At 32.8% G+C, this 23,208-nt stretch overlaps 1 protein-coding gene across 36 annotated transcripts in view; it reads right to left on the reverse strand.

Moving 5' to 3' along the window:
* The window catches only part of LOC115881991, a 78,663-nt gene that overhangs the window by 54,830 nt on the left and 625 nt on the right, over nt 1-23,208 (reverse strand). For 34 of the 36 annotated variants that reach the window (XM_030899799.1, XM_030899787.1, XM_030899777.1 and 31 more), the window contains 19 exons: nt 23,083-23,205; nt 22,613-22,771; nt 22,410-22,514; nt 21,658-21,792; nt 20,167-20,370; nt 19,079-19,174; nt 18,735-18,935; nt 17,054-17,140; nt 13,703-13,789; nt 9,869-9,964; nt 9,678-9,776; nt 8,856-8,942; nt 8,475-8,564; nt 6,692-6,766; nt 6,411-6,506; nt 6,144-6,362; nt 2,383-2,580; nt 969-1,172; nt 263-463 (listed from right to left, as the gene is read on the reverse strand). In XM_030899799.1, the coding sequence (XP_030755659.1) occupies nt 263-463; nt 969-1,172; nt 2,383-2,580; nt 6,144-6,362; nt 6,411-6,506; nt 6,692-6,766; nt 8,475-8,564; nt 8,856-8,942; nt 9,678-9,776; nt 9,869-9,964; nt 13,703-13,789; nt 17,054-17,140; nt 18,735-18,935; nt 19,079-19,174; nt 20,167-20,370; nt 21,658-21,792; nt 22,410-22,514; nt 22,613-22,771; nt 23,083-23,205 (2,562 nt within the window). The remainder of the gene's footprint in view (nt 1-262; nt 464-968; nt 1,173-2,382; nt 2,581-6,143; nt 6,363-6,410; nt 6,507-6,691; nt 6,767-8,474; nt 8,565-8,855; nt 8,943-9,677; nt 9,777-9,868; nt 9,965-13,702; nt 13,790-17,053; nt 17,141-18,734; nt 18,936-19,078; nt 19,175-20,166; nt 20,371-21,657; nt 21,793-22,409; nt 22,515-22,612; nt 22,772-23,082; nt 23,206-23,208) is intronic. The other 2 variants (XM_030899763.1, XM_030899768.1) reach the window with 2 other exon arrangements.

Consider the following 23,208-nt stretch of genomic DNA (forward strand, 5'->3'; position numbering starts at 1 on the left):
TGAAAATAATAAATACTCGGCACTCCTCGCGTCGTATTCCTGGTCTGTCACGACCGACCCGTCCAAGCACAACTGTAACTGCGTACTGCCTGACCAACCGACTAGCCGGCAGTGAATCTCGAGTACGGACGCAAATCGGGTAAACGTAAATTCGTCTTCTCTGTATGTAGTTATATGTATATGAGAAAACGAGCCAAATTCCAAATCAGAATAGCCAAATATTTCAACCACTGTTGATGGTATAAAATAAATAAAAACTCACGTAGACCCAGCAAGATTAAGCACAATGTGATCAATGAAGTGACCCCTTCTCGTGTATTTCTTGTCGCAGTGCGGACAAATATAAAACTGTCGCTCTGCCCGCTGCAAGTGACTTTCCATGTGTTCCTTAAACCTTTCTTTGTGTGACGTTTGATAGGAAGGCGTCGGACACTGAGAGGTCGCTTCCTTCGCTGCTGCCATTCTAATCAAATAATTTGAAAATTTTAGTGCATTATAATTGTACACAAAATGGTTTCTTACACTCTTAACCTTATAACCAATGACTAAAGGATAAAAGTGGCAATTAGCGGTAGTAATGTTCAATTAGTCAAAAAATTAACAAACTTTTAACTTTTTCCACTAATTATATTTCAAAATTAACAAATAATGTCATTTTGGCCTTTGGTTATCTTCCATGAAGAAAAATTGTGGTTAGAAATAAAAAGTTTATTGTTTTATAAGCTAATTATTGGGCTTTCTCTATGGATACAACTGACTACCGCAAGCTGTTGCTAGGATATTCTATTAACTCTAATTGAATTTTTTTGACATAGTGAATGATCATAAGTATAAAGTATAATTATAACCACTAATTTATTCCACTAAATTCAATGTTCGAATCTTAACTCGAAATTAGACAAACGGAACAGCGAAATTGTGACGGTATTTGACTTATTGCTATATCTTTCTATTATCAATAGACTTACGTGCAGCAAGGACGATAATATTTAAGGTGGTGGTCGAATATGGTTTTTCCTAAAAAATTCTTGTCGCAATACGGACAGGTAAAAGATCTCTTCTCTTTATCGGTTCTCCCGTGAGCTGTCCTGTGTAGCTGAAATTCTACTTGGTGCGGCGTTTGGAAATCACACGACGAACACATGTACAACGTTTTATTTCTTGCCTTTGGTCTAATTAAATAAGTTTTAATATTACAGTCTCATATATACGTCAATCGTAAATAAAAGTTACCCAAGTACCCATATTAGGTATACGAGGTAATCACTTCAATAGCATCTAACATATAAGTAAACTCCTATCAGTAGTATATAATAATACATAACACAATTCATATGCCACGACAAATAAGTTTTGAAAAAACGTTATGACACAAATATTGGCGCCCAACGTGGGGCCAAAATCTAAAAAGAATTAAATCTCTGTAAGAAAAAATCATAATAGATTTATCATATTGTGACATAACTTGTGATTTTTGCAGAAAAAGAAGAAAACTAAAAAATAAGTTTTGAAAAAACGTTACACAAATATTTGGCGCCCAACATGGGACCAAAATCTAAAAAGAATTAAATCTCTGTAAGAGAAAATCATAATAGATTTATCATATTGTGACATAACTTGTGATTTTTGCAGAAAAAGAAGAAAACTAAAAAATAAGTTTTGAAAAAACGTTACACAAATATTTGGCGCCCAACGTGGGGCCAAAATCTAAAAAGAATTAAATCTCTGTAGGAGAAAATCATAATAGATTTATCATATTGTGACATAAATTGTGATTGTTATGCTTGTTTGCAGAAAAAGAAGAAAACTAAAAAATTAGTTTTGAAGAAACAAATTTGAAAAGAATTAAATCTCTGTAGAAAAACATCATATAGAGAAATTGGAACAACTTTCGTTGCACGTCATCAATGACACCATGCGTCGTCTTATGGACTTTGCTGGTGGTCGTATTATGATGTGCAACGGAAGTTATTTTAATTTCCCTTTAATATATTTGTCATATTATCACATAACTTGCGATTGTTAAGTTTGTTTGATCAGGACCGCATTATTTTAAATTTTCGCCTATTTTAGTATTTTTGGATCTCTCATAACTCAAGAACGAATTGGCATAAACCATTCAGAATAAACAATTTGTTCTTTAAAAAGTTACAAATACATTTTTCAGTAAAATAAAATGTGGAAAACTTATTCAACATTTTTAAAATTTATATGGGATTTCCTATGTTCAGGGTAATATCAAAAGTATCAAATAATTCGAAGTAGATTAAAGAACTCCTCTAGAGAAGATGAACAAATTAGGCAAAGAAAAAAATCTTACATCTCCAACATTATCGGACGCATGAAAACCCACCCTAATTCTTACACTATCAATAAACTTACATGCAGCCCCTATGAAGTCTGTAAAGGTGAGTTGTTATACGTTTTCGGGACCAATACGTAAGGTGACAGTGAGCACAACAGTATATCTCTCTCTGTCTATCTGGCAAGTGAATTTTACGGTGTCTTTTCAAGCTTGACATCTTTACTGATTTGAAGTTACATTTGGAACATCTATAAATCTGTTTCTGCCTTTCAGGCCTAGATAAAGAATTTTACAAGTTTATTTTTTTAGGGGTATTCGTATCTTCAGATCATATTATATATTTACGTGGATAAGTAAATCACTATGGAAACTGTCGCAAACATATCAACGACTTTATCTTTTTGACAAACCTATTGAAGCTATATTAAAACAAAAGACAAACCTATGGAACGTTTCATAAGTGCAAAAAAGAAGGTTTGAAAATGGCATGTCGTGATGTTGGAGACATATTTTTTAACGCTAAACTTATGGCGTTGATTTATCCACGTAAGTATATATTTATGATCTAGGATTCGTATACATTTTTAAATAAAAAGATTAAGGCAGGAGCATCTCAACAAACTATAACTGGAGAAACAGAACATCTTAGAGCTCTTTCACACGAGCCACTTGTGTTAACTTCCTTTAGGAAGGTTGGTAAGATGTTATATAATCGAGGTGCAAAAAACTTTGAAGATCTTTGTCCAACAGTTTTAGAGCATAAAACTAGGATAAAACGCCTTATGTCTAGTTTCATATTCATGGTCAACATGTTCAATAGATATTTTCCCCTGATAAATGAATTTTAAAACATCTAGGCAGTATAGCTGACGTATATCCAGTAGATGGCGCCTACTTAAAGAGAACGTTTGAAGAGAAAGTTTTCTTTTTATTGTAAATAATTTTTATGAACCATTTTTGAACAGAATACAAGCTCTTTAAATGAGATTCAGCCGCACCACCCCACCCTAGAATTCCATATGTCAAATGAGATTGTACAAGCGATGAGTACAGGATTCTAAGCTGTTTGACGTCCAAAAAACTTTTCAAATAATTAAATTTCGGCAACAATCCTCGCATTTTTTTAGCTACATTATTAATATTAATATTCCATTTAAGATGTTTGACGATTGTAACCTCTAAATATTTTATAAAATCACATTCCGGTATTACATTATTATTGGTTAATCTGTCCCAATCTGGTTCATTATTTTTATAAATAGAGAAGGATATAAATTTGGTTTTGTCATAGTTTAATGTTAATTTGTTTTTGACAAACCGGGTATTAATTGTCTGAAAGTCTTCCTCTGCTAATCTTTTCAAATTCGACCAAGAGTTAGATTTGTAAAATATCGCTGTATCATCTGCGTAGCTAAAAATTTCTGCTTTTGTGTTAATTGTAAGTAGATCATTAATATAAATAACAAACAATAACGGACCCAACACAGTGCCTTGTGGTACACCATGCTCAATCCTTCCTGGCTTGCTATTAATATCTCCCAAATTAACATATTGTGATCTGTTCTTAAGGTAACTTTTTAAAATACTAAGGCTGTTTCCTCGTATTCCATATCTCTCTAATTTGTCTAAAAGTATTTTGTGATTTACCGTATCAAATGCTTTAGCGAGATCTACGAATATACAGAGGCTTCGATGTCCCGAGTCTAGAGCATCATAGATTGATGATGTCAATGCATGAACGGCATCCTGTGTTGATTTGCCTTCTAAAAAACCAAATTGATTTTTTGATATTATGTTAAATTTTAGAAAGAATTTTAACAAACGTTTTTTTATAACTGTTTCAAAAATTTTAGAAAAAACTGATAATATAGATATCGGTCTATAATTGCCTATATGCTCCTTATCACCCCCTTTATATAATGGTTTAATTACACCTACTTTAAGACAGTCCGGAAAACAACCACTTTCGATACAAAAATTTATTAAAAACGTTAAAATGCTACTTCACATCCGTTTTTACAATATATCTACACGATTTTCTCGATTTAATTTGGTGTTAGCCCGCCATCAGTGGCGGACACGAGTGGCTGTGAAATTGGATTCGTGTGAAAGGGCTCATAAAGGTATACTACACACTACATTATTAGGGTTTAGATTAGTAGTGGGAACTATCGAATGAATACTATCGAAACATTCGATAGTTGCAATTCATTCGAATAATTCGATAGTTAGTAAGAAAACATTCGTTGAAAATTATTCGAATAAAAATTATCGAATAGATCCGTCATCTGCCTTGAAATATTGTATTCTAGTAATTCGGCAGCAAAAACCATTCATTTATAAAATTCATTCATTTATGAAATTCATTTATTCGTCAAGATCGATTATAATAAAATATTAACTGAATTTTAGTTGTCGCCCGGCGATGTAGGTTTCGGCAATGCTATGAAAGAAGGCGGCATCTTTGATTTTTTGCGGAGTCAGATATAGATAAGGACACATTATTTTTTTTATTGAGGTGCTAGTATTTACACAGAAAATACATTATGAAGGGCGCTGTTGCCATATTTTGGTATTAGTTGATATTAGCAAAGAATATTATCGTTTGGCTTTAGTTAGTTAGGGATAGTATGTCTATATATTCTGCATTTTTTTTTTATTATTCTGTTGTTACACTGCAATAATACTTGTTATTTTGGATGTAGGAAAATCATTTTTAATGTTTTTAAGCAAAGACTGGTTTAATAAATAATAATAACAGGAATAATTTGTTATACCTATTAACAACAAAATTTAAAATCATTTAATATAAATATTTTTTTAAGCAGTAGCAAAATATAAACAACAAATTAGATGTCAAAATTATTTATATTAGATCCTATTTAAAAATAATATAGTCTCTAAATTTTTTGTGTGTGGCAACGTTGGTTTATTAAATAATAATAATTACAGAACTAATTTGTTATATTAACAACAAATTTTAAAATCATGAAATATAAACATTTATTAATTTTCTAAGCATGCAGTGTAATGGAAGGAAAATATAAATAAAAATTCGAAATCAAAATTATTTATATTAGGTGCTTTATATTACTATTTAAAAATTATATTTACTTTTACTGGCATTTACTTTAAAAAAATAAATGAAATATTTCTTCGCAAAAACTACATGTAAAAAGAATTAGCATAAAGAATTAGCCAAATTAAATTGGCACGTGTAAAACTTTCATTTTAATTTTCTCACCCCATAGTTTGAGTTCGATAACCGCATTTACTTAACCACATTACTTAAATATGATTATTAAGTTCAACTAATTCATATTATTAAAACATCTAAAATAAAAATATGTATTTTTAAAATTAATTGTAAGTTCATCTCATCTCTCTTAAAAATGGCTACTTCTCAAAATTTCCCATTAAAAAATAGACCATATACCATATAAAATTAAATAATTGAAAGATCGGACTACGGAAAACCACACAAATTTTTTTTCATTTATTTTAACTATTTTAATAAACGCAAAAATAGCACAGTATTTATACAGCGAAGTTATAAAAATTTGGAAGAACTAATAATGCACTGACGCATACAAAAATCAAACGAATACTAAATTTCATTTATCAAAAGCATTCGATAGTCGTGGCTCAACGATAACCATTTAGTCGCACGGCGAGGTTGTCACATATGCTTTAGTATACAAATGAATGAATGATTCTATTCGAATAAAACCATTCGATAGTTGAAATCATTCATTCATTAACCATTTGATAGTCTAATTCATTCGATAGTTCCCATCGCTAGTTTAGATATTGATCATGCGCAATTCAATAAACTTACATGGTCTCAGGATGAACAATGATCAGGTGATGGATTAAGTTGATTTTTTGCGTATATCTTTTGCTACAGTGCAAACAACTGTACATTTCTCTTTTTTCCAGTGGCAAATGAACTACTTCATGACGCTTCAGCAAAAAATATTTCGATGCTCGATAGCCACATGTGGAACATTTATACCCCTTTTTTTGCAACCTTCCTCTTTTCCTGTTTCTATTTTTTCTGATTAATAAGTAATAAATTACAAAAAAATACTACTGAAAAACATACTTATATTTTAAACCATCATCAAATTCTTCCTCCATCAGAACATTTTTTTCTTGTTGATTGTCTTCTGTACTGGTAAGGTCAACAGCACGAGTATCCCTGTAATTTAATAAGAATTACATTAATAATATTTCTTTGTCTACAGACTGTCTAGCAAAAGCACATATAACAGCGACGGTTATTCTCTGATTTTCTAGGATTTTTTTTGGAGAGATGTATTAATTATTATGACAATGATAAAATAATTAAAGAACAAATTAAGAAATGCCAAGTAAACTACTCACAGTTCTACGCTGTTTTGAACTTGTTCTTCTTGCTTATTGACTTCCGCGCTGGTAAGTTCGACGTCATCGATAAAACTGTAATTTAATAAGAATTGCGTTAAAAACATGTCTTTCTCTATAGCCTGTCCAGCAGGAGAATAAATTACAACGACGATTATTCTCTGTCGTTTGACTTTGTAGCGTTTTTTACAAACATTACCACTGCGAACGGCAGCTTTTCATCGGAGAGCAGTCGTGGGTAAGGTATTTCACTAGAGACAAAACTAATCAATAACAATAAACAAAAAAATATAGATATTGGGCACCAGGCATATACAGAGAAAGAAAACACAGTTGTATATTACTTAAAACTAATGACTATATTTCATGATGTTCTTTGCTGGTACATGACATTGTAGAATTCTAATAAATATATAGTGGTTATATGTCAAAAAAAATGGTGTTAAGAGGTGTACTAAATATCTATGAAAGTAATACCATTACAAGACGTAATGTAATGAAACCTAAGATCTAAATCATATTTTAAATATTAAATCGACATGAATGTTCTTAACAATCTAACCACTAAACATAGTCTGTACGATATTACTTAAAATGTACGTCATTGTTTAAAACTGAAAATATTTTAAATGTTAAATGTAAAACTAGAACTTAAATCTACACTTAGCTGTTCTTTATGTAATCTTGCTTCAAACAGTAACAGCGTGAGGTGGGCTTGCATCTCTGTACTCGGCCACCCAATATAACAAAAGGGGGCCAGAATGAGGACACCATGAATTGATCCAGCCGTAACTACTGACTAGACTGAGAAATGGGAACGAAGCAGCATGGGGCTTACGCTACATCCATACTGTGGCAATATGGGGACACTACCCATACCTTGGAACACTACTAGGACCTTGAATAATGCCCGAACCTTGGAATCAATACATAGATATGGGACACCTGCCCATACCTTGAACACAGTCCGTCCATAAGATAACGGTACAGGGGAACACTACCCGTACCTTGGACACAGTCCGTCCATAAGACCCTAAAAATACGAAACTCTTGTTTAAAACCAAACAAGGTCTAATAAACAAAATAAACCTACCTCGAAACACTTCCGAGGGCTCAATAATAAACAAAGAAACTGTCCTTTCTTCCATGTAACATTCTGGAGGACAAAAGCAAAAGAACACCAATGTGCCAGCAAAATACAAATACGAGTTAAGGTGGGTCAATCCAAAACTCTACCCTAAAAATATTCAATAATAATAACAAATCTAATAAAGATAATATCTCATCTTTACCTGTTGCTTCGAAATGGCAGCTGATTCAGATTTTGCAGCAAGATTTAAATTATTACCATTTCTAAAAGCCAGGATACAACAGAGCGGCAAAACAAAGTGAGGTTAAGCACGGAGAGAGTTTAACAGAAGCGATGTTGACAGCGCCTCCACAGAGCGATAACAGGGTTGTGTCAAACGATAACAGGGTTGTGGACTAGAGAACGTAAAAATTACGCCAAGCGTATCAAATAAATTATCCGGCCTGAACGATAGGGAATCCGGTGATGATACGCCAGACATCATATATCATAATCAAAGACATGTAACGAACTAAAAACGTTACAACTTCTCAAGCAGACTGATTTTTTTGGCATTTTTTGGATGACATCTGTCGAAATTAAATATTCTCTTCTGGATAGACTATATACATCGAGATATACAGAAAACATGCATTAATTAATATCATAGCGATGAAATAGTTAATAAATAAAAACTAGTAAAACTATACTTACAGCTCTAACTTCTGTTCTATGCTGTTTTGAACTTGCTCTTCTTCTTGATTACTGACTTCCAGGCTGGTAAGTTTAACATCATCGATATCACTGTAATTTAATAAGAATTATATTAGTGATATTTCTTTCGCTATAGGCTCTCTAGCAAGTGAATATATATGACAGTGACGATTGTTCTCTGTCATTTGACTTCACAAGTAGATTGGTTCTTTTCTGACATTTTTTGGATAACATCTATCGAAATTTAATATTTTCTATCTGGATACTATATGCATCGAGTTATAAAGAAAACGAGCATTAATTAATACGATAATGACGAAATAGTTAATAGCCTATCGTTAAATAATAAATAAAAATAAATCCTAATAAAGCTATACTTACAGCTCTAACTTCTGTTCTATGCCGTTTTGAACTTGCGCTTCTTGTTTATTGTCTTCTATGGTAAGATCCACAGTGTCCACAGTCAAACTAACAAAATATTTTAATTAAAAAATACAACAGGATCGCCCATATCTTGACATTATATTTGGGAGGTTATTATAGCTTTATATCTATGAAAATGTATATAATCTATATATGAATCTTAAACAAAAAAATTACATTAATAATATTTATTTCACTATACGCTGTCTAGCAATAGAATATATGACAGTAACGAATGTTCCCTAACATTTAATTTCAAGTAGAGTAGTTTTTTTCTGACATTTCTTATACGCAATCTGCCGAAATTAAACATTCTCTTGCTGGACAGACTATAGTCTACCCAACGAGAGACTTCCTGACAGTGACAGTTGTCTGTCATTTTAACTCGCAGGCAAATTGTATTTTCTATCACAGGGTATTGATAATCAATTCTCTTGTAGCATGCATATTTAAATATCTTTAAATATTTCAAAAACCAATGATTTTAAACAAATTTAACCCTTATAAAAAATGTCTTTTTTTGGGCCCAAGAATCCAAAAATTAAATAAAATACCGGGTGTTCCATAAGAAAAAATATAACTTTGGTATGGATCTTAGTTTTGACACGCCCTGTATATTTCAAAATAATTTTAAATTGTGTACATTGACTCTCCACATATACCCATAAAATATTTTGTTTCTACATCTTTCCGTTTTCGTATAATCAACCGAGGCGGATGAGGTGCGCCACCCTGTATAATAGGATTTAGGTATAATTATTATACTAACAATAAACTTACCTGGAATTGGTATGATTAATACCAAGGTGGTTATTTAAGCCCTTTTTTGTCAATAATATTCTGTCGCACAGCGTACAAGCAAACGTCTGTCGTGTTTGTCTAATAAAATAATTTTAAAATATTACCATATTATAATTGTATTGTTATTATCATTAGGTACGCGCGATTACTATTGTGTGTAAAAAACATACTTAAATCGTAAACCACCATCAAATTCCTCCTCTATCAGAACATATTTCTCTTGTTGATTGTTTTCTGTACTGGGAAGATCAATAGCACTAGTATCCCTGTAATTTAATAAGAATAACATTAATAATATTTCTTTGTCTACCGTCTGTCTAGCAAAAGCATATACAGAGAAGACCAGGCTACTAGTAACATAGCAAGTTGCGGGACGAATTTACGTTTACCCGTTTTGCGTTCGTACTCGAGATTCACTGCCGGCTAGTCGGCTAGTCAGGCAGTACGCAGTTGCAGTTGTGCTTGGACGGGTCGGTCGTGACAGACAAGGAATACGAACGGAGGAGTGCCGAGTATTTATTATTTTCATTTTAAGTGTTTACCTTCACTTAAGGTAACATTTAAAATAAAAATACTTAAATCTTTATTATTTGAGTGTGTTTACAAGCCAAAACTAAAAATAAATAAATTCTCTAAACCCAAAAAAAACTAAAATATTACTCTAAATAAAAAAAGTTATAACAAGTGTTCAAAAAGACCATCTTCTTGTGCTAGATAGAAGCCCAGGCGGTCGTAAAATCCCCGTCTGACATTGGCTAAACATATTAGGGCTAATAGTCTGGAAAGCCTCTCGTATTTTTACTTGAAGCTGATCCAGATTATTAGCCCTATTATGACCATACACTTTGGATTTTACATAACCCCACAAAAATAAATCATTGGGAGAAAGATCTGGTGATCTAGCGGGCCACAAAATAGTTCCATATCCACTAATTAAACGGTTGGGAAAAGTATTGTTCAAATATTCTTGAACAATACGGGCATTGTGGGCAGGGCAACCACCTCAGCAATTTGATTACTTGAAAACGTGGCGGTAGCACAAATGAACACATGCTTTAACTCCTGTTCTTCATTAATCAACACATCAGGCTTTTTGTGTTTTTGTGGGAACACGCATCCGCATGTGTTTCAAAATTATTAATAACTCTTGATACAGTAGGTAAAGATGGAATTGGCCTGTTTACAAAAGTTTGTGGAAAAATTGTTTGTATATCCCGATAAGACCTATTTTGGAAATACCATTTTACAATTTGAATTTTCTCACGAACTTCGTAAACATCCATTATTTTACTTAAAAAATAAATTTTACACGAGAACTGTCGCGAGAATCTATTTATTCGTTTTAGCTATTAAAACACGAATAAATACAAATTCTGAAACATTCTTATCACATATCTACCTATTTTTATTTTATCGCATTTTTTCGCCTGCTTTTTATCCGGCGGACGGGTATACGCTAATTCGTCCGGTTCTGCCTATGCTACTACTACGGTGGTCCCGTCTGTATAACAGTGACTGTTCTCCTCTGACATCTGTCGATATTAAGAATTCTCTTGCTACACATACTATACCGTGCTGGCAACTGTTACTCTTGGGTCGTTATTCACATGTGTGGAAGTATATCGCATAAGGATCTTATTAAGTCGGAGTGAGAGAAATGCGACGGAGTGCTGTTGCGGCGTTGCCGCTACGCCTTTCCCTATCAAGTAAAGTAAAATCACGATCGCAAACCGCTTATTTTTAAAAGACTTTTTTTCGAAAAGATAACTAGATAAAAAAATGGCGGATTTCATATTTTTCCACAACCCCCTCAATATGGGTATCAAATGAAAGGGCTACTAGTAGAATACTGTGATTATGACAAAATTTAAAATGCAAGATGGACGTCGTTACAAAATGGCGTATTAGGTGAGGGCATGAGTAGTCGTGTCCAGAACAGTTGTGTCCAAGATTGTGTGACGTTAGAAGGACAGATAAAAAAAAGTAGGTGTGTGTGTGATTAGATGTACCTACGTAGTTAGCGGTAGCTTTACCACCCAAGTTAAGGTAATAGGTTAAAACGTGCTGAGGACTGTATGGCATTAGGGTGGCTAAAAATGTAATGTCGCAAGCGTTTTCCCCTCAAGATTGGGCGCCTCTTGTTGTATATTATAGCCTTGCCCCTCTACTGAACCTCTGGGGGTCGACCGTTAAAATGTCCATTACTCGTGGGAACTTCAAAACCCAAGTGATGAGTTTGCAACAGACAAAGCGTTAAGGGTATACCCCACTAATCAGCAAGTAAACAATCACAACGCTGCTGTTTTAAATCTGTTCCGGAATAAGGGATCTCGAATTTATACCATTAAGGACCAACTAATTGACGCCACACGAAATACAGATAATTTAAATTTAGCAAATATAATACCAACAGATATAAATAAGACTGGAGGCTTACCATCAGTACTTGAAATATTTGTAGGAGCAAAAGTAATGTTGCGGTCCAACATTGACGTTACAAAAGGATTGGTAAATGGTGCTATAGGCCACATTACAGAAATTGTTTGGCCTCAGTTCCGTCGAACCCAAATGTACGAAACAGATGTACCATCAGTTTGGATTGACTTTGGCAGAGACGGCATACACGTTATACACCCGAAAGCCATACAGTTTCCAGCAAAATTCAATTATGGTACGGCTGAAAGAAGGATGTTACCCTTAATTTTGTCATGGGCATCCACCGTCCATAAAATGCAGGGCAGCACAGTCGACCATGCAGTAGTGTATTTGGGCTCAAAATTGTTTGAGGAAGGGCAAGCATACGTGGCTAAGTCTCTGGAAGGGCTATGTATTGAGGAATTAGATTGTAATAAATTATCAGGTAAAAAACCATGTAATAATGATGCACTAAATGAATTAAATAGAATGAGGAATATTCGGTAGGCATTTCCGTTAAATACTAAAAACTAGAAAATAAAATCGGTAAAAAAACTTTAAGTTAAACGGCGGTTATCTTATGTGCACTGAAACTAGAAAATAATAGTAACAATTAGGTATTTTGAACTTCTAGTTCAGAAATATTTTAGTACTAGGCAGAATAGCTTTTAGGCATATTAGACTAAAATAAAAACGTGGGGCCTATTAACTATTGCTGTAATACTTTCTTCTATACTAAGTGTGGATTGCATCGACTTACTATAATCATAACTGGAGATTTTGACAATCAATAACCAGCCGTGGCGGCTTCACCAGCAAACGCCGAGCTCATGATCTACCAAAGTATAAAGATATGCTTTGCCATAGCTAGGATTTCAGAGGGGCCCCACGTTTTTATTTTAGTCTAATATGCCTAAAATCTATTCTGCCTAGTACTAAAATATTTCTGAACTAGAAGTTCAAAATACCTAATTGTTATTATTATTTTCTAGTTTTCAGTGCACATAAGATAAAACCGTTTAACTTAAAAGTTTTTTTTACCGATTTTTTATTTATTTTGAAGATAGGAACTGTTACAATATGTTTACATAAGAAAAAGTTGATAAGGTTGTTTTTTTCCATTCAAAAATTGTAAACAACGCATCTATTTACTTTTAGAGCATAGCAATTTTCAGCAATCGTGTAATTACAACAATAAATTACAACGACTCGTTAATAAATAAACCAAAAAATAAAGTATCACGAGACGTAATTAAATCGTGAAGCTGAACGCATGATGTACATCTTTCCCTAGAACTTTAAGTACTGACAGAGGTACTGATTGGGTCGACCGGTCAATTGCGACAAATCTGCTATATCCCCTTCCACGTCTCTTAGCGATGTGCACAGTTTCTCGGTTTATTTCATACGTTTGGCAACGTGTTTACTGTCCTCTCTTTGTTCAGTACATTATAAACGCCATTGTACTCTTCTTACATACGAAAATCTTGACCCAAGACTAACCTTTGTCAGCCCTTAGTAATTAATTAATAATGATAGCAATGAAATAGTTCTTAAATAAAAAAAGACACTAGTAAAACTGTACTTACAGATCTAACTTCTGCTCTATGACGTTTTGAACTTGCTCTTCTTGATTATTGACTTCCGGGCTGGTAAGTTCAACGTCATGAATATCACTGAAATTTAATAATAATAATAATAACGTTTATTAAACATTTTCTCTTGAAATTAAAACAGATATAAACTAATAAGAATTATATTAATAATTTGATAATTTCTTTAGCTATAGGCGGTCTAGCAAGTAAATATATAGGGTGGCGCACCTCATTCGCCTCGCTTGATTATACGAAAATGGAAAGATGTAGAAACAAAAATTTTTATGGTTATATGTGGAGGCGCAAGAATCCAAAAATGAAATAAAATAGCGGGTGTTCCATAAGAAAAAATATAACTTTGGTATGGATCTTAGTTCTGACACACCCTGTACATTGGAAAACAATTTTAAATTACGCACATTGCCTTCTCATATATACCCATAAAATATTTTGTTTTTACATCTTTCTGTTTTCGTATAATCAACCGAGGGGAATGAGGTGCGCCACCCTGTATATGACAGTGATAATCGTTATCAGTCATTTGACTTCACAAGTAATAATAGTAATAATAAAAATATTTATTTCAAAAACGATCCAAATATGTACAATAAAATTACAAATATATAGACATATTGAAATATTGTCAGCAGTGAAGAGACTTTTATATTAAGAATTCATTGATTGAGTAGGGTTCCAATTCAATTAAGAGTTTTTTCAATGATTTCTTATAGGTTTCTTGACTTTCGATTGCTCTTATGTCTTCAGGGAGGCTATTGTAAAACTTTACACACATATATAATGGATTTTTTTCAGTCAGGGTGAGACGATGTGAGGGGAACTTGGCATCACTGGATCTTGTTTGGTATTCATGAGATTTTTCCATTTCAAATAGGGACTTATGTTTGAAGATGAATATTAAACACTCATATATATAAAGAGCTGGAAGCGTCATAATTCCGAAGGATTTAAAGTGGCCTCGACAGCTTTCTCTGTACTGAAGTTTCTTTATAAGTCTTATAATTCTTTTCTGAATCACAAAAATTTTTGCAGTTTCTGAATTTGATCCCCAGAGAATAATTCCATATTTCAGCAGTGCCTCAAAATTCCCACAGTATAGTGTCTTCATTGAGTCTGGGTTCACATAACTTGACACAATTCTCAGACCGTAAGAAATTGTGCCAAGTCTCAAGCATAGCTTATAAATATGTTGGGTCCACTTTAAATGCTCGTCTATGTAAATACCAAGAAATCTGCGTTCACCACCAAGGCTGACATCCATTTCTCCAATTTTCAAATTGCTCGCTAATTCAATTTTCTTCTGTTGTGTTCGAAAAATTAGTGTATTAGTTTTTTCTTTATTTAGCATTAGTCTATTTGCCTCAAACCATTCCTCTACTCTCATGAAAGCCTTACTGCCATTCTCCTTCAGAATATCTTGTGTTGTTCCATGAGTAAGTATATTAGTGTCATCTGCATATAGCATGTAAGACTAAAATTTGCATTTCTTGTTGTTTGACTAATATCGTTTAAATAGATGATAAAAAGTAGTGGCCCAATGATACTGCCTTGAGGTATACCAATATTCGATTTTTGTATACTGGACTTACTAATCTTTTAACAAGTAGATTCTTTTCTGGCAATTTTTGGATGACATCTGTCGAAATTTAGTATTTTCTAGCTTGACAAACTATACGCATCGAGTTATAAAGACAAAAAGCATTAATTAATATGATAATGATGAAATACACACACCGAAAAAGTCTAGGGATATTACAATTTTATCCAGCCATCGTCAGTAATTTTATTATTTGCATTTCTGATATAATAAAATAAAAATAAACAAATAGTTTACCGGACGTATTGGAAATAAAAATGCGAAATTTACCGAATTTTTCAAATTTACCTTGATTTTTATTGCGCTCAAAAAAATTCATACATTTTTTTTAATTCTAAACTGTGAATTAAAAAAAAAAGATAAAACCATTTTTACTTAATAAAGGGTATGGCCTCCACTACTGTTCATTATAGCCCTACATCGTCTCTCCATGCTCCTGATCAGGTTGTCGATCTCTTCTTGAGGTACAGCCTGCCACGCTGCATTCACGGCCCGAACCAGATCCCTACGAGTTTCACTCAAAATTCTTCTTTGGACCGCGTCCCATACGTGCTCGATGGGGTTGAGATCAGGAGATAGTGCCGGCCAGGGTAAGATGTGTAATTGATGAGCATTGATAAACTTACTTACCACTCTGGCTGTATGAGACCGTGCATTGTCATGCATGAGAATGAAGTTTCTCCCAAAATCATTGGCATATGGTAACACGACAAGCTCAAGAATTAAATCACGATATGTGATTCCTGTTAGAAACCTTTCAAGAAAAACGAGATCGGTTTTTCGGCCTAACTGGACTCCTCCCTAGACCATAACTGTGCCACCTTGATAAGGGTGCACTTCCTGAACATGATCCAACCGAATAAGATTTCCCGGTTCTCTCCATACCCTAATCCTTCTCAAATCCGGATGAATTCCAAAGCGTGACTCATCCGTGAAGAGAACATTGGCCCATTGTTCATTCGACCACTGAACATGATCTTGAGCCCACAAATATCGTACCTCTCTATTTCCTCTCGTTAAGGGTTGAGCTCTCCAGGGGCGTCTGCTTCTTAAGTTGACCTCTCTTAATCTATTGCGAACAGTGTCAGGACTAACGGTTACATTATGTGTTTCCTGGAGAATTAAACTAAGCTCTGGTGCTGTAAGAGTCGGTCGGCGTCGAGCATTTAATTGTAAAAAATGATCTTGCTGAGGGGTAGTAATGCAATGTCGCCCTGTGTGCCTTTCAGCAACATCACCACTTTCACGGTAGTGTGCACTTAATCGCGATATTACACTTTGCGTTGTATTTAATGCTCTAGCTACGTCGATTTGGCGCATTCCAGCTTCGAGCATACCCATGGCCCTTAGCATTTCGTCTCTGTTAAGATGTCTACGCCCCATAATGTCGTTTAATACTAAACAGAGTTATTTGAATGAATTCTGGCCAGTTATCATAAAAACATAGCCAGTACAGGTTAAATTCGAACAATCGATGCTAGGTGCTTTTTATACATTTGACAAAAAATGCACAAACACTTCTGCAAATATCCCAAATTTAGAAATAACTAGTGTGACTGCTTCGTTTCAATCGAAGTAGAAAGAATCGGCCTACAAATATGTGGTTGTTTATTCAAAACATTTATTTTTAACTTTAATAAAATGATATCCCTAGATTTTTCCGGTATGTGTAGTTAATAGCTTATAGTTAAATAATGAATAAAAAAAAATCCTAATAAAACTATACTTACAGCTCTAACTTCTGTTCTATGCCGTTTTGAACTTGCGCTTCTTGTTTATTGTCTTCTATGGTAAGATCCACAGTGTCCACAGTCAAACTAACAAAATATTTTAATTAAAAAATACAACAGACTCACCTATATGTTGATATTATTATATTTGGGAGATTATTATAGATTTATATCTATGAAAATGTATATAATCTACGTATGAATCTTAAACAAAAATTAAATTAACATTTATTTCACTATACGCTGTCTAGCAAGAGAATATATGACAGTAACGACTTCCTAACATTTGACTTCAAGTAGAGTGATTTTTTTCTGGCATTTCTTATACGCAATCTGCCGAAATTAAACATTCTCTTGCTGGACAGACTATAGTCTACCCAACGAGAGACTTCCTGACAGTCACAGTTGTCGAAGAAAAATTATATTTTCTATCACTACATATACCGGGTGTTGCATCGTCGGACGGGACATAGGAAATCCCATGTAAATTTTAATGAGGTCAATTATTGGCTTTCCTAATTATTTTAGAGAATAATTCTATTTAGGTTTATTGAAGAGCACTAAAACCCACATTCAAAAGAATAACTTTAGATATTTTTGATTAGCTCGTTTACGAGTTATCGCCGATTTCTTTTTAAATATTTCTCCTTTCTTATGGCCCTGTATTTACTTATTAGCACCAGTCAAGGTAAAAGATAACTGTCAAATGAAGTTGTCATTTCAGAAATTTACCCATTTAGTGCTTTATTATTATTGAAAACTCATTCATTCATCAAAAGATGTATTTATAAATACAAATTAATATGAATTAAAGTAAAATAAAGTAATCAATTACAAGGTTAATTATAGTACTATTACAATATTCAATAACTTATTAATTTAGGTATTATTAAATTGTTAGAACTTTAGGATTTAAGAAGATGTTCAAATATTCCTCTATCGACTGCTAGACAATAACCCATGCGATCATAAAATTCTCTTCTTACATTCGCTAGTTGGTAAACTGAAAGTTTCCTTGTGCTGATCTTTCCATGGTTCTCTTCCACGCACAATAAAACTTCCAAGTCGGTATCATTTCTTGCATCTTCTCTTTGTTCCTGCCTTGCTTCACATCTGCAGTTATTTATTAGGGTACCTTTGATGTCAAGTCTCTGGATATTCCTTGCGATTGTAGATTTTCCAGGTATCGGTCTATTCGGATACAGAGCAGCAAACATGTCCGACATCTTTTGGTAACTAATCCTTAATAATACCATTTAATCATCAATACTTTTTCTTCGGTAGTGTAATTCATGGCTAATATTTTCGACGTAGGTATGAGTTTTTAATAATAATAATAAAGCACTAAATAGATAAATTTCTGAAATGACAACTTGAGAGTTATCTTTTACCTTGACTGGTGCTCATAAGTAAATACAGGGCCATAAGAAAGGAGAAATATTTAAAAAGAAATCGGAGATAATTCGTAAACGGGCTAATCAAAAATATTTAAAGTTATTCTTTTGAATGTGGGTTTTAGTGCTCTTCAATAAACCTAAATAGAATTATTCTCTAAAATAATTAGGGAAGCCAATAATTGACCCCATTAAAATTTACATGGGTTTTCCTATGTCCCGCTCGACGATGCAACACCCGGTATAATATGATCTAGATATAATTCTTATGCCAACAGTAAATTTACCTGGAATTTGTATGATTGTTATCAATGTGATGATTTAAGCCCCCTCTTGTAAAATATGCGTTGTCGCACTGCGCACAAGCAAACATCTGACGTTGTTGTGGTGTCAAGTGAGCTGCCCTGTGACGATTAAAGTAACGCTTCTCTGTCGTTTTGTAGTCACACCGAGGACATTTATACAATATTTGCTGCACTTTTACTGCTCTAATAAAATAATTTAAAATATTACCATATTATAATTATCTCAGTTTTGCGGGTTAATACATAATGGGACTGTACAAGCCAATATTATATTATTAGTAGTTACTATTAGATATGCGATTGCTACTGTGTGTAAAAAAACATACTTAAATTGGAGATCACCATCAAAATGTGCCTTGATTAGAACACTTTCCTCTTGTTCATATTTTTCTGGACTGGGAAGATCAATAGCACGAGTATCCCTGCAATTTAACTAAATTAGAACAGGGTGTCCTAGAAATAAGTGCAAGTATTTTAGCAGGTAGTATAGTTTGACCCCAGAAAAACGCCCATGAGGTTTTTTATGCAAATCAGCTGATCTGTTTAGCTGATGAATTTTAGGTTATCCAATTCATTTGAGATTTTACTCAAAACAGTAAACCCCTGACAAATCTAAAAAATGGCAAATGTAAAATAAGTCTGTAAAAATACTTTTATTATTCAAGTAGAAATATCAATTATTTTGGTGTTTATTCAAAAAAAAACAAGAGTGTGAGATAGAAAAACAGAGATAGAAAAAATAATCCTAAATAATTCAGACGGTATATGAATGACTTCTTCTTTTACTTATTTCACATTTATTTTCGTTTTATCGAAAAAGACTCTAAAATAGTTGGTTGTGTAGCGTGCGGTAGATCTCGGCAAAAATCGAGTGAAATAATGGAACAACTTTTCGCTAGTAAGTGACTATATAATATACATACGTGTAGTAAACCGATCATTTATGAAATTCACTTAAATTAACTAATTATATATTTTTTCTTGCATTTTTGCTTTTATTTACTACTTGTCAAAGATTAGATGTCAAAGAATTTAGATACGCCAATTTGATTTACCAGATTTACCTGCTTCAGTAGCGTATCCGACGTTTGTGTTAATAAATAATTATTATAACTTATTTATTTTTATTAGAATTACACGTCAAATAAAACAACATATTATTGAGTCTACCCCACGTCTACCCTACATCATAGTATAACATTTTTTAAATAAAATTAGAACGGCACTGATAAACCGGAATTTAAGTCGGCCATATTTGAGGCCCATCGCGGTGGACCTAAGATTTTTGATATGCTCCTTCCTTAGTCTTCTTATTCAAAGGGTCAGATCTACCACCCCTTGAAATACTTGCACGTGGCGTTGAACGATTGCTAAATAAAATATATTTGCACTTTACTTAAAATAACACACTTACTTGTTTTTGTTATAAGCTTTAATCACCTGTCCCTTCGAAGTAAGTTGAATAACAAATTTGGAGGTTTGCCCAGTTGTTTTCTCGACTGGAGAGCCACTACTTTCTTCATCGCTGCACGTATGACCTTCAAAAATACCCTTATTTCCCGAATAGAAATTACATTTTGGGCATCTATATCCGTGTTTGTTGATGGATCGTTCCTCACTAAAAAAATAATTTTAATTATAAGCCAATAAAATTAAATGGACAAAAAAGAGTAAACCTAAAGGAGCCATAACATACAAAACCATTGATTTACAGTAGTTTTTTCAATAAAACAATATTTCTTTACCAACTTTAATATGGAAAACTAATATTGCGCCATCTATGATCAATTGATCAAAACATTTGAATAAGAAGACTAAGGAAGGAGCATATCAAAAATCTTAGGTCCACCGCGATGGGACTCAAATATGGCCGACTTAAATTCCGGTTTATCAGTGCCGTTCTAATTTTATTTAAAAAATGTAAAACTATGATGTAGGGTAGACGTGGGGTAGACTCAAAATTTTTTTTTTATTTTACGTTGTGAATAAATGTTGGTAGTTATTAAAATTGTTATAAAAATATAAAATTCTAATAAAAATAGATGTTATAATAATTATTTATAACCATAAACATCCGATACGCTACTGAAGCAGGTAAATCAAATTGACGTACCTAAATTCTTTGACATCTAATCTTTGACAAGTAGTAAATAAAAGCAAAAATGTAAGAAAAAATATATAATTAGTTAATTTAAGTGAATTTCATAAATGATTGGTTTACTACACGTACGTATATTATATAGTCACTTACTAGCGAAAAGTTGTTCCATTATTTCACTCGATTTTTGCCGAGATCTACCGCACGCTACACAACCAACCATTTTAGAGACTTTTTCGATAAATTGCGATAGTGTCACTGTTAATTTAAGTTCTGCCACAATTTCCATCTAGATTTACTACCTTTATACAACTATCAGTAGTAGAATAATTAATAAATAACATAAAATAAGCTCCGTAAAGACTGACAAATCCACAAAATTTCAAATCAAATTCAAATGTGTCAAATGAATCGTCAAACAGAACTGTCAAGGATCCCCACCCTAGAGTCCTTTTTCCGCCCACCATGCATGAATACATGGATAGCATTATGCTCCTTCCTTAGTCTTCTTATTCAAAGCTGTTATTTAAAAAAAACTACATTAGTTACATAAACTACACATTTACTACTCGACATTTAAAAAACTACTTGTGACATGTTGTAAATGTAATTTATTAATTACTACGTGTAGTTTAACAACTCTGATTTTTACTCCCAACACGCGTAAAGAAGTTTTTCTTAAAAAAAAATGTATTTAAAGTTTTAACATTCTGTATCTTTTTCAACCTTTTTGATGAGGAATCACCCCTTGAATCTCGGTCGTGCATATTTCCAACACCCTGTATACTTGTCAATAAAAAAACTTACCGTGTTCCGCGTTCTTTATGGCGAACACTTATATGGTACTGTAAGGTAGAAGCTTTATTAAAGATGGCGTTGCAAGCTGAGCAATGGTGGCGTTCAATTATTTTGGTCGTCTTGTGTTTCAAATTCTCCCTTTCACTAAATAAATAAATTGGTTATTATTAAGGAGACACCCTGTATATTTATGGACAGTTCATGCTTCCCATTTAACTCTAACACTAACAGTACTCCTAATCTCAAGAATAGTCCAGCAGCTACAACTTAACCTAACCTAACAATCGTCAATAAAAATAATTAAAATACAATAATTAATTTTTCTGGTTTAGAAATGATTAAGGTTTGTTCACAAACGAGCGAATGTTATTGTTGTGAAAATTATTCTCTAGTTTTCGAAATTCTAAAAATATTTGTAAAGTAAGGTTAAATCAAAACATATGTTTAGTATGTGCGCAAGCGCGTTCTGGAATATTCTTAAAACACGTTGGAGAAGTATGAATGGTATTTCCTTAACTTTTAAAAGTTCTCTTCCTAGGGTTAGAATGTAGAATGTAGAATGTTTAGAAGGGGAGTTAATCACCGCGACCTTAGAGATCTATTGTGTGTTCCCCTTTCTTGAGTTATAACGAGTTATAACTCATCATACAGTCTCAGGGCTTTAAGAAAAGGTATATTCCTAGGGTTAATAATAAGGGTCAGGTTAGGACTAAAGTATGAACCAACCATAACACAAATAAATGATAATTAAATATACTTACAGGTTTACTATTTTCTCCGTACTATTTAGATTTTCATCGCTATTATCATTTTCTTCTTTTAAGTCTACTATGTCTATTAATTTTTCGTTAGATGCTTCCTTAGATCTGTTACAATGTAATGAACATAAGTTTATAATTATAAAAATATGTCATTAAATATAATAAATAAATAAAATATAAGTATTTAAAAAGAACACACTTACTGTTTTAGATTAATATGTGATGACGATACATTTATATTCTCTTCTGGAACATTATTTTCTTGTTTAACAATATCCAAACTTACTAAGTCAGTAATATTATTTTCTTTTTTAATATGCTCTACACTAATTGGTTTACTGTTCAAAGCAGTGTCTGTTGTGCTGTAACATATTAAATTTCACAATACCTACATATTTCCTTTTAGCAATTTCAGTTTAATAGATATGTTATTATTTATTTATACTTCTACAAACACAGGTAGGCTGGTATTTTAGCAAATCTTTATCATAAATAATTAATTTTACATACAATGTTATGTTACATGTTACTTGTCCTACTACTTTTTACGAAGAACAAAGTAATGAAGTAAAAATAACTATCTAAATAAAAATTTCAATGCATGTAATATTTAATACCAAAGACTATCTGTAATGTGTATTTGAAAAAATATACATATATAAGAATACAATACCCGGAATGTGCTGAAAGTTTATCTATAGTTGAATCTGCAAGATCAAAATTTTCTTCGGCTTTTAATGACGTGATATCTATCAAATCCGGTTTGTCTGTAGAATACAAATCAACAATATCTTCACTA

Source organism: Sitophilus oryzae, unplaced genomic scaffold (assembly GCF_002938485.1).
Source record: "Sitophilus oryzae breed Bouriz unplaced genomic scaffold, Soryzae_2.0 scaffold_1745_pilon_pilon, whole genome shotgun sequence".
NCBI lineage: Eukaryota > Metazoa > Arthropoda > Insecta > Coleoptera > Curculionidae > Sitophilus > Sitophilus oryzae.